Source organism: Aptenodytes patagonicus, chromosome 11 (assembly GCF_965638725.1).
Source record: "Aptenodytes patagonicus chromosome 11, bAptPat1.pri.cur, whole genome shotgun sequence".
Classification (NCBI taxonomy): domain Eukaryota; kingdom Metazoa; phylum Chordata; class Aves; order Sphenisciformes; family Spheniscidae; genus Aptenodytes; species Aptenodytes patagonicus.
The window spans coordinates 19,860,142-19,875,585 of record NC_134959.1 but is presented as its reverse complement, the minus strand read 5'-3'; the positions used below and the strand labels follow the sequence as shown (position 1 = coordinate 19,875,585).

The 15,444-nt window shown below is 39.0% G+C and overlaps 1 protein-coding gene across 1 annotated transcript in view; it reads right to left on the bottom strand.

Moving 5' to 3' along the window:
- Nucleotides 1-340: 340 nt before the first annotated feature.
- The window catches only part of MMP2 (matrix metallopeptidase 2), a 37,569-nt gene continuing 22,465 nt past the window's right edge, over nucleotides 341-15,444 (bottom strand). Inside the window, exons 9-13 of the mRNA XM_076349317.1 lie at nucleotides 14,171-14,324; nucleotides 8,255-8,391; nucleotides 6,269-6,428; nucleotides 2,681-2,790; nucleotides 341-1,356 (exon numbers count right to left, since the gene is read on the bottom strand). Of these exons, the coding sequence (XP_076205432.1) occupies nucleotides 1,253-1,356; nucleotides 2,681-2,790; nucleotides 6,269-6,428; nucleotides 8,255-8,391; nucleotides 14,171-14,324 (665 nt within the window). The 3' untranslated portion in view covers nucleotides 341-1,252. The remainder of the gene's footprint in view (nucleotides 1,357-2,680; nucleotides 2,791-6,268; nucleotides 6,429-8,254; nucleotides 8,392-14,170; nucleotides 14,325-15,444) is intronic.

The following is a 15,444-nucleotide window of genomic DNA, read 5'->3' as shown; positions in this document are numbered from 1 at the left end:
GGATATGTATACCGCTGTGTCTATGCTGACTCTTCCTGTCTGGGTTGTGGTGAGGTAGCCTGCTGATAGGGAGAAAGAGCGTGGATAATAGACAGGCATGTAAACTGTTCTGAGAAGGCAGCGGACTTCGCGGCGGCATGGGACCATATCATCTCTTTAATGTAAATTGCTGCAGTTGCATCTTAGAACTAACAGAGAAAATAACCTCGGTTTCTAAATAAATCCAGTATGCAGTTATATACTGGGGTAATATTGTCTTTCCTTTGACAGGTATTTCACTGTAACATGCTACTGAATTTCTAATTTCAAATGATACAAGGAAGCCTGGCCATGAGAAGTGTTGACAGTGTAATTTGATTTTATTTGTATCGTTGGCATTTCTGTGTGGGACATTCTTGTCTGTTTTATTTTTTTAATGAGAAATATTCCATCAGATTGTGAAAAGAACATTTTCTGTTGCCCAATGCATAAGCAAAAAACCTAACTGAACAAACCCTCAATATTATAAAGAACAGAAAAATAAAACAAGTTAAACAATAATACTTGACTTTTATGTATAACGCATTGACTTCAGAAATCTGAGTCATTCCGTCCATATAAACAAGTTATATAGTAGTAACAAAGTGCATGAAGCAAATTGCTAAATTTAACTAAGGTATTAAAATAAAAAGTACTTTAAAACAATACTTTAACACAGTTTCTTGCCATGATTCCATCATGCATCAACACAAATCAAATCCTGAGGCAACCTGTGCCTTTGACAGTCTTTCTGTATTATTATGTAAATAAATGGAAGTAATGATCAAACTCACAAGAGGGTGAAAAACATCAAGACAAACCATCTATTTATAACAGAGTTGTATTTAAAAAAAAAAAAAAATCAAAGTGCACTGCTGGTACATCTCATTTGAGCCTGTTTGGGCTGTGTATAACACAGGGGCGTGATCCAGTCTCCAATGGTTTCAATGCTTTGTTTAAGCACCAGGGGAATAAAGATTGATGGATGTTCTGTTACTAGCATTACTATGACTAGCATGAAAACTGAAAAATTGTACCAGAATATATACGTAAACATCTTTTGTATACTGAGGAGGCAAACACTCTTAAATTATCTGATGTGTACAGTACTGGTACTTAATGTTTTGGTGCCAGTACCAGACTGGTCCAGTAATTAGCATTCAGATCTATTTCTAATTACAGATAAGGCATATAACGAAAAAGTAAATATTTGGTTATTAATATCTCACACAGTTCAGCAACCCAACCAGTCAGAATTTATCTTGCCAATTTTAACAATCTTCAAACTCTTGTCTTCCATTTGTAGATAGTACTGATCTTTGAAAAAGTAGGTGTATCCTGTGAAGGCAAATAAAAAAGCATACTCAGATTATGGAGCACATAATTCTTGATCAAAGCTTTTTTTTGTCTGTTGATTTCATGAAGCTTAATGAACTGGAAGACTTATTTCCCGAAATATTTTTAGACAACAAAAAAGATTTATTTTAAAAATACATAAAAATTCCCATCCTGGAGAAGAGGGGTCTTGTTAAATGGAGCCTGAAGTCAGGTTACCATTTTGTGAGCCAGAATTTTCTGGGAAGAAATGTTTGCTGGCAAAATAGATGTTGAAAATGTAATCGAGTCGAGACTCATGTGATATCAGCGGCGCTTCCAGACATTTATGCATATCTGTGCAAAATATGAGGCCACTTAAAACTGTGGGCCAGGCTCTCAGCTGCAGTTGATAGGATGTTAAAAAAAAAAAAAGAGCAAAATACAACCCATTTGTGCCTGTGATCAAGGAGATTATCATACTCAAGTTCTGGCTGTGCTAGAGCAGGGTGATGCTGAAATGGTGCTGTGACTGCATGCTGGTACTGAGGAACCTATGAGGCTGTCAAGAAGCTGGGAAATTTCCAGGCTACAGGGTCTGACCCAGTCATGCCTTCTGGTGTTAGGACATCCTGTGCATCAGGCATTGGGTGGCAGGAGCCGCTTTAAATCTCTGTCTCAGACTACACTAGAAAGAATTCTCCACAGAGCTAATTTTCCCCATGCCCAAACTAGAAACCAGCATGGACCCAGATGTGAGCCTCAGGGGCATCTTGACGTAAAAGTGACTGCATCACAGATTACTTTCCTTGAAGTCCTGTCTGACATTTGTATAGCAGGTTTCTAGACCTGTACAACATAGCAATGGAAAGCAATAAGATGCTTCGAGACACTTAAACAAGACAGTATATAGCCTTTAAAAAAAGAGAAAAAGCAAGGAAGAAAAGGGGAAAGATGCTAATAAAAGCTGTTTCTTGCCTTGTTAAGCTTTGCAAAGTGTTCAGCATCAAGGAAGTAAAGGATAAAGAGTAGTAGCAGATTGAAATTAAATGACCTTCATGAAAAGGGAAATTAGCATAACTATTATTTGCTTGGATAAAAATTCTCAGGAGATATCGTATTCCCTAAATGTTTCATTTTTAAAAGTTTAAACTGTGGTTAGTAGGGTATTTATCAACTGATATTTAATGGGAAAAAAAAAGAGACAAAAAAAGTTTGTTTGAACCAATAGTTTGTAAATCTGAATGGGAATTTGGCTCCTACTCATGGGCCACAAGAAAATAAAGTAAGTTCCACAGCGGACAAATAAGAGAGCTTGTTAGTGACTTAAATGAGAATTACAGCTTACCACTATCACCAAGACCCAGGACAGCATCGAGGTTATCTGGAACTCCATTCCAAGAGTCAGCAATGAATTTAAGGGATGCAAGCTCCATTTTCTTCTTTTCTTCATTGTACCTGAAGAAAATCATATCCCTGCATTACAAATCTGAATTTAATGTTAAAATTTAACATAATTTTTCAGGGACTCCTCAGCAAATGTGACTATATAAAACAATCAAACAGATATATAACAACTGAGATTGTAACATTGTTTCTATTTCATTATAATTATTCCTGACTCGTTTAAAACCCTGTGAAATGTTACATCTTTCCTTTTGGAAATGTAATTCTTGCTGAATTGAAAATACACTTTCTAAGCAAAACCCTTTTCAGAAATGTAGCTTTAAAATTCCAAACATAATTCTAGGAAAGGTGACTTTTTCAGGCAGCAGCCAACATCTGAAGATAGCAGATTTTAATGTGAAATGGCTATCTTCTTAAAATCTTATTTGAAATATGCTTGTAGTCCATGTAATTGATGGATCGCTATTAAATTACTAATTACTTTCCCTAACATTTCATTGAAAACCCCTATTATTTTCACACAGTCTCTCTCTCAGTGATGATCAACAGATAAATGCCAAGTTAAAAATATATGCTTTTCTTTGGGGGGGGGGGGGAAACCCCAAAACCCCAATGGCTTTCACAATCTATGCTTTAAAGAGGAAAAGCTCAGCTGATGTAAATCCACCTAACTCCATGGAAGTCGGATCTAGTTTGCACTGTCCTTCAGAAGAGAGGGGGTCTGTCTGTATCTACATCTGCAGTTGATCAGTTGTTTCATTTACTCTGTGTGCTTTCCACTGTAGAATGCAAAGATACGTTTGTGCAAAGCCAGTTTTACATTCCCACAAACAAGTAATCCAGGATCTCCCTTTCTATATAGAGGGAATAAATGTCTCGGGGATGCAAGGTCCATGAGAGTGAAGATGGAAGGAGCAAGACTGTGGCCTGGTTTCCCCATTTTTCTGTTTCATAGATGGGAGTCGGTGCTGAGCAGGAGGGGTGGAGATGTCCTGAGGAGCGGTGACATGGGATATGGTTTGAACCAGGCTTCCAATGCATGTGGGGCCTCAGTCACCCTAGCAGCACCTCTTCAGGAGCAGTGGACTTCAGAGAGGTCGTCTTTGACTAGTACTGGAGGGAGGGAAGTATTTATGTTCTTGACTTCTATTTATCCATATCTGTATGTATCTCAGGTTACCTTTCCCTCATTGCTGTATGGAACTACTAGGATTATATCCAAAGTTACACCAGTACAGATGAGCAATAGGTTGGTCAAAATAGATTTAAATGATTAATTTAAATTACTTACTATTTTTTCCTTGGATATTTAAAGAAAATCTAGTACCTTGCTGGGTAGCTTTAAAACTTCAGCTGTGGAATCTGAGCCAGCTCCTCTTCCTCTCCCTCACAAAACTTCGCTTTGCTTAACAATCTTGTTATAATAACACTAAAATAGCTTGGGGCTGGAAGGAGGGAGAGGAGAAGGCTTCCAAAAAATCCATTTAAAGTAAGAGTGATAATGGCACAGGAAGGACTATGGTATGTAACTATTTTGATTCCATGTGGCAGAGTCCTTGTATAAAATCAAACAGCCACATACTTCAGGGTTATAGCATCTGTGTTAAACAGAGATGCATTTTTTTTCCAAATTATTTGTCGACTGCTTGCTTTCTTCTTTACACAGATAGAAATCACTTAAGCTTATTTTGATTCCTTAACAATAAATTATGCATTCTGCAGTGACTGCAATTGATAAGGTACTTTGATAGAAATACTGTCTGTGATTAGAGTGATGAATAACTTGGAAGCCCTGGAGTACAGTTAATCAAAACAGCTGTTGGTACAGAGGAGACCAGCAGCTTTGCTAACTCATAGTCTGTAGGTTTTGGTAGGAATCTGAAGTATTGCAAATGGCTGTATCAGAACTACTTGCAAATGTTTAAGATGGTCTCTACAATACGACGTTAAAAAATTAATAACATTCTTTATCTTTTAAGTTCTTTTTTTTTTCCTTTAGATAATGGAGAAGAGTACTGTCCTCAAAGTAATTGAAAGTTATGATTAAGTGGCAATTGTGAAAGGGTATTTTATTTACTTACAGGAATCCACAGCCATTAGGATATAATAAAGACACTCATCCAGTTTGATCATAACATGAAATTAATGTTCACATAAAATGGACTCAATTATACTGAGACCTCCTTTGATATTTTATAGAAAGCATCTCTCAGAAGGAACCCTTATAGCTTGACGAATCTTTTAGATTTCTGGTGGGTGTTTCTGATGTTTAACTTTCCTCTAAATTGTCAGTTAATGAATGGTTCAACTTTCAGCCTGTTGTGTAATGTCTGCATTCCTGAAGTAAAGTCCTGTTCCTGGAAGAGACCTCTGGTGAAAGCAGGAGTGAGTGTGTCTGTTTTGTTCTCATGCCATTCTGACAGGCAGCACAGAGGTAACTCTGTGTTCCTCAAAGCACCGAAGTGCCTCTGCTTTTTAAGATGATCTTTTGTGCCAAATCTTCTGCCAGTTATGATAATTAAATTCTATTAAATACAATTAGTAGATTCTTCATCAGGTGTAATGTAGGATATTTATTTCTACCACAGTAATAGCCTTGAGACATTTTAAAGACATTCCTTCCTAATCTAAGAGTCCAAGATCTTTCCTGGACAGAGCGTGGTAGCAGGTCACCTGAGTTTGGTTGCTTACGTTGCATCATATTTTGCTTCTCATAGAGTCTTTCAAACAGGAACCTTAGTGCAAATACAGAGTTACACGCGTTTGTGGAATACCATATTTGTGGTGTTCTTTGCAACAAAAACTTCTCTGAGCATGTACTGGAAATATGAAAAGGGTTGTAGAGACTGTCAAAATGAATTGAAGCTAAAATTTTTCCCAAAGTACTAACAGATACACTTGTGGTTTCGTCAGATCTCCTCAGTGCCAACTCTATTAGTAGAGCAAATGTGTGTGACTGGTACATCAGCTGCTGAAAGGATTTACAGTCATCCCCAGCATGCTTTGCTAGTCACACTGCTGTTCTCTTACATCCAGCGCCTCCAAACCTGATGGCTTAGTGAAAGAATTTCAAAGGCAATCTGGTCAGTCTTTGGCTTCAAGCAATTGGAGATCAGCCCATTTTTAAGGAATTCCTTCAGCGTTTTCTCCCAGCAGTTGTGAGCTGACAAGTAGGGACAGCTTGCCCCTCTTAAGAGCCTGAGACTGATGTGGGGCAGTTGCTGGTACATAGGGGTTGAGGGATGGGTTGTTAGTGATGAGCAGCCTGACGGAGACTCCTAGATATCCTCTTCCCTTGCAAGCTGTTTTCTCAAATACATCCTAGTTTCCCGCTGCAGTATTGAAGCGCTTTCCTAGCCATACTCCCTGGTTCAGCATCCTCGCGCATCACTGCTGTCAGTGTGAATTTTGTATTCTCAAAGGGTGAAACCCCTGTGTTTGGTTCCTGCCTCCTGAACCTCAGTGTGCTTTCAGCCCTAGAGACACAGCTCGGCTAACAGCGTACCATCACCATTTCAATGCATCTTACTTCCAGTATCTGTCTCCAGCAAAAATGTATGTCTTCTTGTTTCTGCCCCAGTTAAAAGCTGCATCAACACGTTGCACATCAGGGGGTAGTCCCAGGTTGGTGAGTTTCTTTGGATAGCCCCTGTCCAAGTTACTGGCTGAATAAACCCAGTACTCGTTTCCTAAGTAGGGGAGAAAACAAAGCAAACGCTGTTTATTAATCAGATACAGAGGAGTATTTCTTCTTTTATGCTTTCTTACGCAACTTTTTATTTCACTAATGTACTACTAGTCTTTCTAGTATTTTACCATCTGTGAAGCACTAGATTACAGTGCAGGTGTACTGTGTTTACAATTTCTGCTTTTGCCTCTTAAGTGTGCTTGCCTCTCAGCAAAAGTCATCACCTCAGCGTGCTCTTGCTTCCTCCCTTCTTAGCTGTCTCATCTTTGAGGCAGACGCTGTCTTAGTACAGTTGGGGTTATGTTAAATAGTTAATATTGGTAATTTTTTGTATGATGAAGATGGTCTGAAACCAGGCATGGGCACCTGAAGGTCAAATGTAGAAGCTCGTGTTCACCCACGATTGCACCTGAAGGTCAAACGTAGAAGCTCGCGTTCACCCGCGATTTGTTTTGTGGAGCGATTTTATTGAGTGAGTAACAGGAAGTTTTTGCCCAGAGTTCCTGTTTCTGTTGTCTTTTGTCATACTACATTTTCTAATGTCTCTCCAAATATGTACTAGTGGAAGATGTACTAGTATTCTGCATTCTTTACATGGAATTATAATTTACTTAGTAAATACTCTCACTGGATTCACTGAAAGCCACGGAAAGATTCATTCATGAAAGGACATTTCTTTGATTCTGTGCTAGCGGGAAAGAAAGAAAGAAAGGTATTAATATGAGAAAAGTGTAAAGTGTAGCACTTGAGTTCCTGAGAAGTTACTATTTCACCATTCACGAGCAAAGGGTGGGTCTCAGTAGTGAGTATTTTAAGATAGTTGGGTTGCACGTAACTTTCAAACCAATCTTTGTTTGATAGTTCTTATTTATTTTTTTAAAAGCAGGTTAGTTACATTTTCCTGGAAATTATAAAGAGAGGGAGAGAGGTTTAGATGTAATAGGATTGTATATAGTATATGCAATATTTAAAGTGTTTTGGCTTACCTGAAAAAAAACTTTAAGCTTCCTCCCCATGTAAACTAAAGCAAATGGCCTTTGAGACATGTGGAATAGATTATCATTACTTTTTTCCCTCCTGTACAGAAAATGTACAGCAGCATCGGCCATATGGTTTTTACGTGATTGGAGATGTTTAGTCGTGTTTTTAGTAGATACTGGAGCCCAGTTTTTGCTGGCTCAGTTTTTCATGTTGAAAACAGCCTCCCAGCTCCACTAATTTGGCCAGTACAGCTGAGCCGTATGTGTGACTTATGATGGACAGAATGGGGCTTCCTGTTATCCTCCTCTCCCATGGAGGCAGCTCCCACGGTCCGCCTGTATCCTCTGCCTGATGAGCCATCAAGGCAGATACTTGGAAACGAAAGTGGAAGTCAGTCTTTGGCAAAAGAGGAGGATACAAGGAAGGGCATGGGGAGAAAAAAGATCTAATCTTCTCAAGCAACATGTACAGAGACAGTAACATAAAATGAGAGGAAACAGAAGAAAAACAAAGCAGTGACTGATGAAACAGAGCTCCCACTGTTGTTGCTTTTTGTTTTAAATAATGACTTTTGTTTAGTCTTGCTTATTGTTGAATGTATCTTTCTAGGTGCTTATAGCTTCCCTTTGTTGTAATGGAGGCTGAATGCTGTTCAGAGTCTTTCAGATCCAGCCTTTGTCCTAAAATCCTCAGCGTGGGATGTTTGAGATCTGTCACCCATAGCTGCTGGCTATACTGGCTCTTAGGCAGGCCATTCCCTGGCCCAGTTACAACTCAGAGGAAACTGAGCTCGAATGCAACACTTATGCAAATGGCTACTTACATTTTAAAACTTAAAACCAATACCTGAAAAAAATACAGCCTTTTCGTCCTGAGGGGCCTCGTAGACAGCATCAATTTTCTCTGGCAGATCAGGCCAGAATGTAGCAACAAGAAGAGGACCTGTGGGTTTTCCTCGGGGGTTTACAGTCCTCCACATGAATCTTAGCAGAACAGAAAATTGTACGAGATTTACAATGAACTAATTCACCAGCACATCTGTTTCTCAACATTTCTGGCAAAGGCCACATAAGCGTGCATACACACACATGCACGCACACACACATTAGCAACAACACACACTTGTAACTGTGTTCCTACAGTGACTGAAAAGACAAATCATTCATTTAGAAGCATGCTGCTAAAACAGTTGCACAATAAGCTGCATGCTGGACTGCAGGTGAAATTGCTTGCACTGATTGCTTTGGAGTTCCTGTTGCTTTTCGCATCGGGGCAAAATGTATTCTGTGCTTTGAGTATACAAATAAACTCATTTACAAGGCATTTAAACTATTAGAGCTCTCCTGCTGTTGTGTATGGAGCAGATGGATGAGCGTTTGACAAAAGCAGAGATTTGTATTCCGTGAATTGCTCTTGCAATTACTATTGTAGTGACTAAAAGTTCAAATTTAATAACAGTATATCAAACTGTTTGGAAGTGAGCTTGGCTGTAAAAGAAACTGCTAGCACTAAAAATGTTCATTAGAGAAATGCAAAGAGTAATTTATTGTCTATTTTAGGTATAAGTAGGATCATCATTTGATTTAAGCTTTAAAAAGCTGTAATTATCTTTAAATGGCAGAGCTTTGTGCTGAGGGCTTTTTGTATTAAAAATGGCACTATTTCCTCCTCCATAGAATGAACAACTTTTTTCCCCAATAGAACAAAAGTTTTGCCATGGTCATAAAATGAAAAATCAGCGGGCTGGTGGAGTCGCTCTTGCACCAGGCTATAGCTATTAAATTCTCAGGTCAAACAGCTTTTACCATTATTATGTTGCTGAAGCTCAGTGTGCTACTGGCATCTTATTTTTTGCAAAGTATAAATAGTCATTACCCATTCCTACCTAGAATAATTACACCTTTGAGAAACCCAGGATCGGAAACTGAATTTTGGTTTTGCCTAAAACTTGGAGGAGCAGTCCTAGATTCATTTAATAAATGGCTGTATTTTTATCAACAGATGTTTGACTGCAAACAGAGCTAGCTAGGATAAGTAAAACATTTTGAAATGCATTTGCAAGTATGATTAGCTGCTGCATACTGAATTATGATAATCTATAGTTTTTGATATGAGGAGTACAACTGGCAAGTGCATTGGTTTTTTGTCTCTTAATTAAAAATACGTATTAATGTAACCTGACATATGGTACTAATAATTAAGATAGTAATATGTTAACTTACTCTCTTTTTGCATACATATATATTTTTAACATGTACAAAAATATCTCTGAGCATAACTCATAATTTTTATTTAAAAAAAGAGGCAAGGCATAAGGCATTTAGCTAGTTACTCTTGCTCTTGACACTGTTTAAACACATATGAAAGGCTGTAAAAGGTAATAACGTTTGTTTCATGCATCTCTTTTTAGACAGAAAAGCAGATCCAATATGACATGAAATGGAAATCCATATAACAAATCTTTCTAACACTGCATTCATAAAAGTAGCTCCTTTAAAAATCCAAGTTACGGTATTTTCAATCAAATTTCAACCTGATTTATGGCTGAGTCAGCAGTAATAATTACTATCTGCATGAATTCCGAACTTTTCAGAGCCAACAGAGACTTGAACACCAGGTTTTTATTAAAGCACACATTTCAAGGGACTTGTTAAAATGGTGAGGTTTTCTCGTGGAAAGGGAAACTTTGTCAAAGCTGAATTTTCTTTTGTTTTTGAATCGGGTAGGAGGTATTTCTATTTCTACTCATCTTATTGAGGAAATGGTGAAATTAATTATTTGGCTTTCTTATTTCACTTTGAACATGTTAAAATGTCTTAACTCATTCAGGTTAAATTTTAATATTACATTTATAGACAGATTTAATACTCTGTTACAGTAAGTATTTTACATTTTATTTTAACATAATCAAGATTTGCCGTTGTTGTTGTTGTTATTACATGCAGTTATATAAAGGGACTAAATCAGTGGGTCTTTTTTAATGTCTTGGTAAACTTCAGAAGTTTGAATTTTTGTTCACTTTCAGAACAAAAACATCTGTGTAAATGCTGTACTCAGGCACTCTCGTTGCTTGGAGGATTCTGTGCCTAGTGGAGAAGCTCAGCTGTTCTCTATGGCCAACAGCACCTCCAGTAATTCCCTTTTATTTCCTTGGTTTGAGGGGGGAGGGAAAAATACTTTTTTGAAAGTATTAATCTGATCTGGCCTCCTTTTTGCTATTTATTCCTTTTGCCTGTGTAATATGACAGTTGGATGCTATGGTCATTTTCATGAATCATAAAAGTCACACGACACATGATAGACATTTGTTTTTTGAATTCCAAAAGTGAGTCATAATGCTGCTTGCCTGATATTTGGAAAGCTGCAAGACTGACAGGCAAAGCCATTCCAGAGCAAAACAATTCAACAATTGTCTGCATTTGCTGCATGTTAGATAATGCACAAGTCAGTTTGAACAGATTGTTTTGGTGTTTGCATAGTTCTTCGACCAACTGTATCTGAATGCAAACTACTTCTATTTTGTTGGGGTCATATAGAATACTGAATCGCTTTGCTGATTTAGGAGTAGATTTCAAATTGTTTCTTGTTGAATTGAGCCTTGCGTGATTACCAGTTTACAAAAGCAGAAGCAAGGTTGAGGTCTGGCTGAAAACCAAGGCCCACAAGTGAGCAAAAGAGGATCAGTATGCTGTGAATGCTGCGGATCTTGAAAGGTTTTTTTACTGCTGTGAGAATGTTTTTCCTTTTGAAGGCACAGGGCTGAGGTGAATACTTTAGCTCTCTGATGACTATGCTAGCAAAAGTGGGCACTGGTTTTGGCAAACTTGTTAGGCCGGGGTGGTGGGGCCAGCTCTGTGCAGCTTGTTGGTGGAAGGGTCCAGTGCTGGCTTTCTGTGAGGCTGATCTGTTGGTACTGTGGGGCCATTTCATGGCCAAGAAAGGGCTGTTTCTTGCCATTAGGGATCACTGGATTGTAAGGAATCTTAGTCTGCCACTGATGGGGCCAAGAAGAATAGTACAAAAGGTGTCTCCACAAACGTGTTGAATCCTTTTTGCCCCTCGCAGGTGTAATAGAAATGGGGAATATTATGTTCTTACAACCAGAATTTTTAAATCCCATTTCTGCATTGCTAAAACACAAAGCCTGTGACAAACATTAAGTCAAACTTCAAAGCCAAAGCACCATTATTCTGGGTATCATGTAGATGGGAACTAGAAGGAAATGCACTGAAGGAATTACTGTATACCATAGGCTGTAAAATTGCCCAATTGACGGTGAGTTTTTGTTACGAAAAGCTGGTGAGTAGAGTTAAACTGTGCAGCATACTAATAAATCCTTCATATCTTCTAGCTGAAAATTTAAATATGGAGGAGATGGCTGGACTTTACACCACCAGGAGATACAAATAACTATTAAATTGCTCTTTTGTGAAAGGGACCTTGTTTGTTGGTTCCTGCTTCCTTTTAAATTTCAGCTGACATCTGGCAAGGAGCAATGAACAGGTGAGTTGTAATACTTCCCTCAGCTTCAGATGCTTGTATATGTTTCTATATGATAGGAGACAGTGTTTGATTTAGGCACGCGCAGTGAATCTGCGTGGGCCCAGATCTTCAGTGGCTTTGGGAGAATGTTCAGGGTAACTGAGGATAAATGATTTCAAATTGGGCATTGATTTATGGCAGAGAAAAAGGAGCTTTAGTGTCTCTCACCATGGTGCTGCCAAGTCCTGTACTCCTTAGGAGATGCTCTTCATTGCTGAGCAGCTGGGTAATACAGGCCCTGGCAAAGGCAGTGGGAGCTGCAGCTGTGCAGCCACCTCATTTTATCAGGAATGTCTCTGCTCTTGCATCAAAAATGCCTTTTGTGTCTTCTGCCTTGGAGGCTTTGCACACCTGAAGCCTATCCCAATCACCAGTGTCCTTGATGTGTTATTACAGCAGCCATGAGTGACATAATACTGTTTAATGATTTTGGACTCAACCTGGATTAAACTACTCAGGGAGAAGACTTTGCTCACAGATTTCCATGATTGTATCTTTATGAACATGGGAAAGGAACAGAACCTCTTTGGACCAGCCTATCATAACGAAAGTTATGCTAAAATTGAAGATTTGCTAAAACAGTGTCTCCATGGTGGAACAGGCATTTGAGATTATTGCCACTAGCTTTGGATGAACTACTTTTTTGGAGGGGTGTTTTTAGAAGTTGAGATTGGAAATTTTCCTGCAATCAGATTTGAAGCTTTCCCCCAGAGTGCAGACTATATGAAATGAAATCAGGAAGGATAGTGCCTCCAGAGCTCTACTCCACTGAAAGTGATGGGGTTTCCATTGCTGAATTATAATCCTTGTAGGTTTTGCTACAAAAGGCTTCCGGAAATATTTTATAGGGAATGAATCCTTCTTTGGCAGGCAATAGACTGGCTAATGCATCTCTTCCATTGCTAATTTTGTGATTAACATTACAGATGGGTAAATCTCTAAAGATTTCGGGGTCATATCTGGTTTGCATAAGCATTTAGAAGTTTGGATGTGTCTCCCAGCTACGTCACCCTTTTGAGCAACCCTCGTGTGACTCCACAGAAGCCAGCAGGGCTGACACCAGGGTTAATTTTTGCTCTCCAATCTGTAAAATTGGGCAGAACATATAATGAGAACAGGCTTTTTTTGTGAGGTTTGTGGCATTTCCTTGTCCTGACTTTAGCTAGAACTACCACCAGCCCACTCGTTGTCATAGCATCTTGGCATGCGCAATCCCAGTGTAGGGCAGAAACCAGAAATTAAAAACCACTACAAAACTGCCTAAAATAATGACTGAAGTTGAAAATTCCAGACTCTCAAAGAAGTTTGAGAGTAGCTCTAAGAAAAGGTGAATTTATGGCATAATCATCTCACCTCTCTCTAATTACAGACAATCTTTTGGACATGAAGGTGGTTGGGAGTAGTCAGCGTGGATTCTCAAATGGGAAGTCATGCTTGACCAACCTGATATCCTCCTATGATGAAATGACTGGCTTAGTAGATGAGGGGAGAGCAATTCAGAAAGGTTTTTGACACTGTTTCCAATAAGATTCTCATAGAGACACTGTTGAAGTATGGGTGAAATAAGCAGACAGTGAGGTGGACTGAAAATTGGCTAACTGGCTGGGTCTAGAGGGTGTGGTCAGCGGTATGAAGTCTAGCTGGAGGCCAGTAACTAGCGGTGTACCCTAGGCATCAGTACTGGGTAGAAGACTGTTTAACATCTTCAGTAACGATCTGGATGATGGGGCAGAGTGCACCCTCAGCAAGTTTGCTGATGACCCAGAACTGGGAGGAGTGGCTGGTACACCAGAGGGTTGTGCTGCCATCCAGAGGGGACCTTGACCTCTGGAGAAATGGGATGACAGGAACTTCATGCAGTTCAGCAAAGGCCAGTTCAAGGTCCTGCACCGGGGGAGGAACAACCCCAAACACCAGTACATACTGGGGGCCAACTGGCTGGAAAGCAGCTTTGTGAAAAAGGACCTAGAGGTCCTGGTGGAAACCAAGTTGACCGTGAGCCAGCAGTGTACCCTTGTGGCAAAGAAGGCCATGTTATTTAACCATAAAACCAGAATTTGCCATCTCTTTCCCTTAGGAATTGATTAGGACACTTTGTCTCTGAACACACAAAAGAAAGGGCAGAGATTGTGTCAGATGATACGTTTCTAGATTTTGATAAATGGGTCTGACAGATTCCTTCATTTGAGGCCCCGCTGATAAGCAATTTATCTCACTTACCTATCTTTGAAGAAAAATGTTTCTCCTCTAATTTGTGCGACTCCATCAAATACAATGTCGTGCTTACAGAGCTCTGGAGTGACAGGTCCAAGGGTTGGACGTGGGCCTGGCCCTGGTCCTGGCCCTGGTCCAGGTTCAACATCAGTCGATACTTCTGTAATAGTGAACAGAGATATTCTGTTACACTGAAATACAGTGCTGCATAGGTTACACAGAGAACATGAACTACGATAATTTCTAGAAGGGGAATAATTTGGAGGCAGTGCTTGAAGGAGAAAAAACCTTATAATAAAATCTTTTCAGAAGAAGGGTGGTGGAGTACAGCTGAGAAGGCCTTAGCTTCCAGTCCTGCCTTAATCTGCTGTGTGGCTTCTTTCAGGACACTGTGCCTGTGTGAGTGTCTATCCATGTTGAGCTGCCTATTTAACTTGAAAGATATTCAGAAGTGACTATACTGGGTTCAAATGTTAACATTACAGCTTTTATTTTGCTGGCTTCTAAAAAGAAGAGAAATGCATTTCAAAGTCCTTCTATTCAGAATTATCTGCCACCCTGCTGAGAGAGATGTCAAAGTGGATTTCTCTTCTTTCTACAAGTGCCAGTATTTTGCAAGTTACAAAGATGCATTTTGAGCCATTTGTATGATCTTTCTGCCCTCATCAATAATCAAAATGTGCTCTTCAGAACATGCACTTTGCCATCGGGTTTATTTTATTTTGGTTTATTATTTGGCTGCTGCTGTATTGCCTTATGAGGCATTTGCCTTTTTTCTTAGACCTCAGGTTGATTTACTGAATGAAACAAAGTGGAGTGTAGCTGATTTGAGATAATAATAATGGAAGAAAACAAAGGTTTTTTTGAATACTTGTTTTATATAGAAAGCAGTTTGTAAAGGATTATATCAGTTATAAAGAGGCAAGAAAGATAGTTTTGTCTCAGGTTTTGAAACGTTCCTTGAGAGAACTGGGTTAAATTCTGAACTCTATCAAAGATACGCCGTGCAAGCTTAGAAAATTCACTTAACCTTGCCCATGTCTTAATTCCCAGTCTTAATTAAAGCAGCCAAGAACAAGGAAAAAATGAAGATTCAAATCAGATTTTTGATAAAAAGGTGTCTCACGTAGTAATCATTTTGGTGTATTCTTATTATCATTTCTAAGGTGTTGAATACTGTAGAATATAGTCACTTACAATTAGGAAGATATCTCAGTAGAAGAGTGAAAAGCACAGGAAGAGAAATGGTATAGATTTTCTTTGACTGCTTAATTGACTGT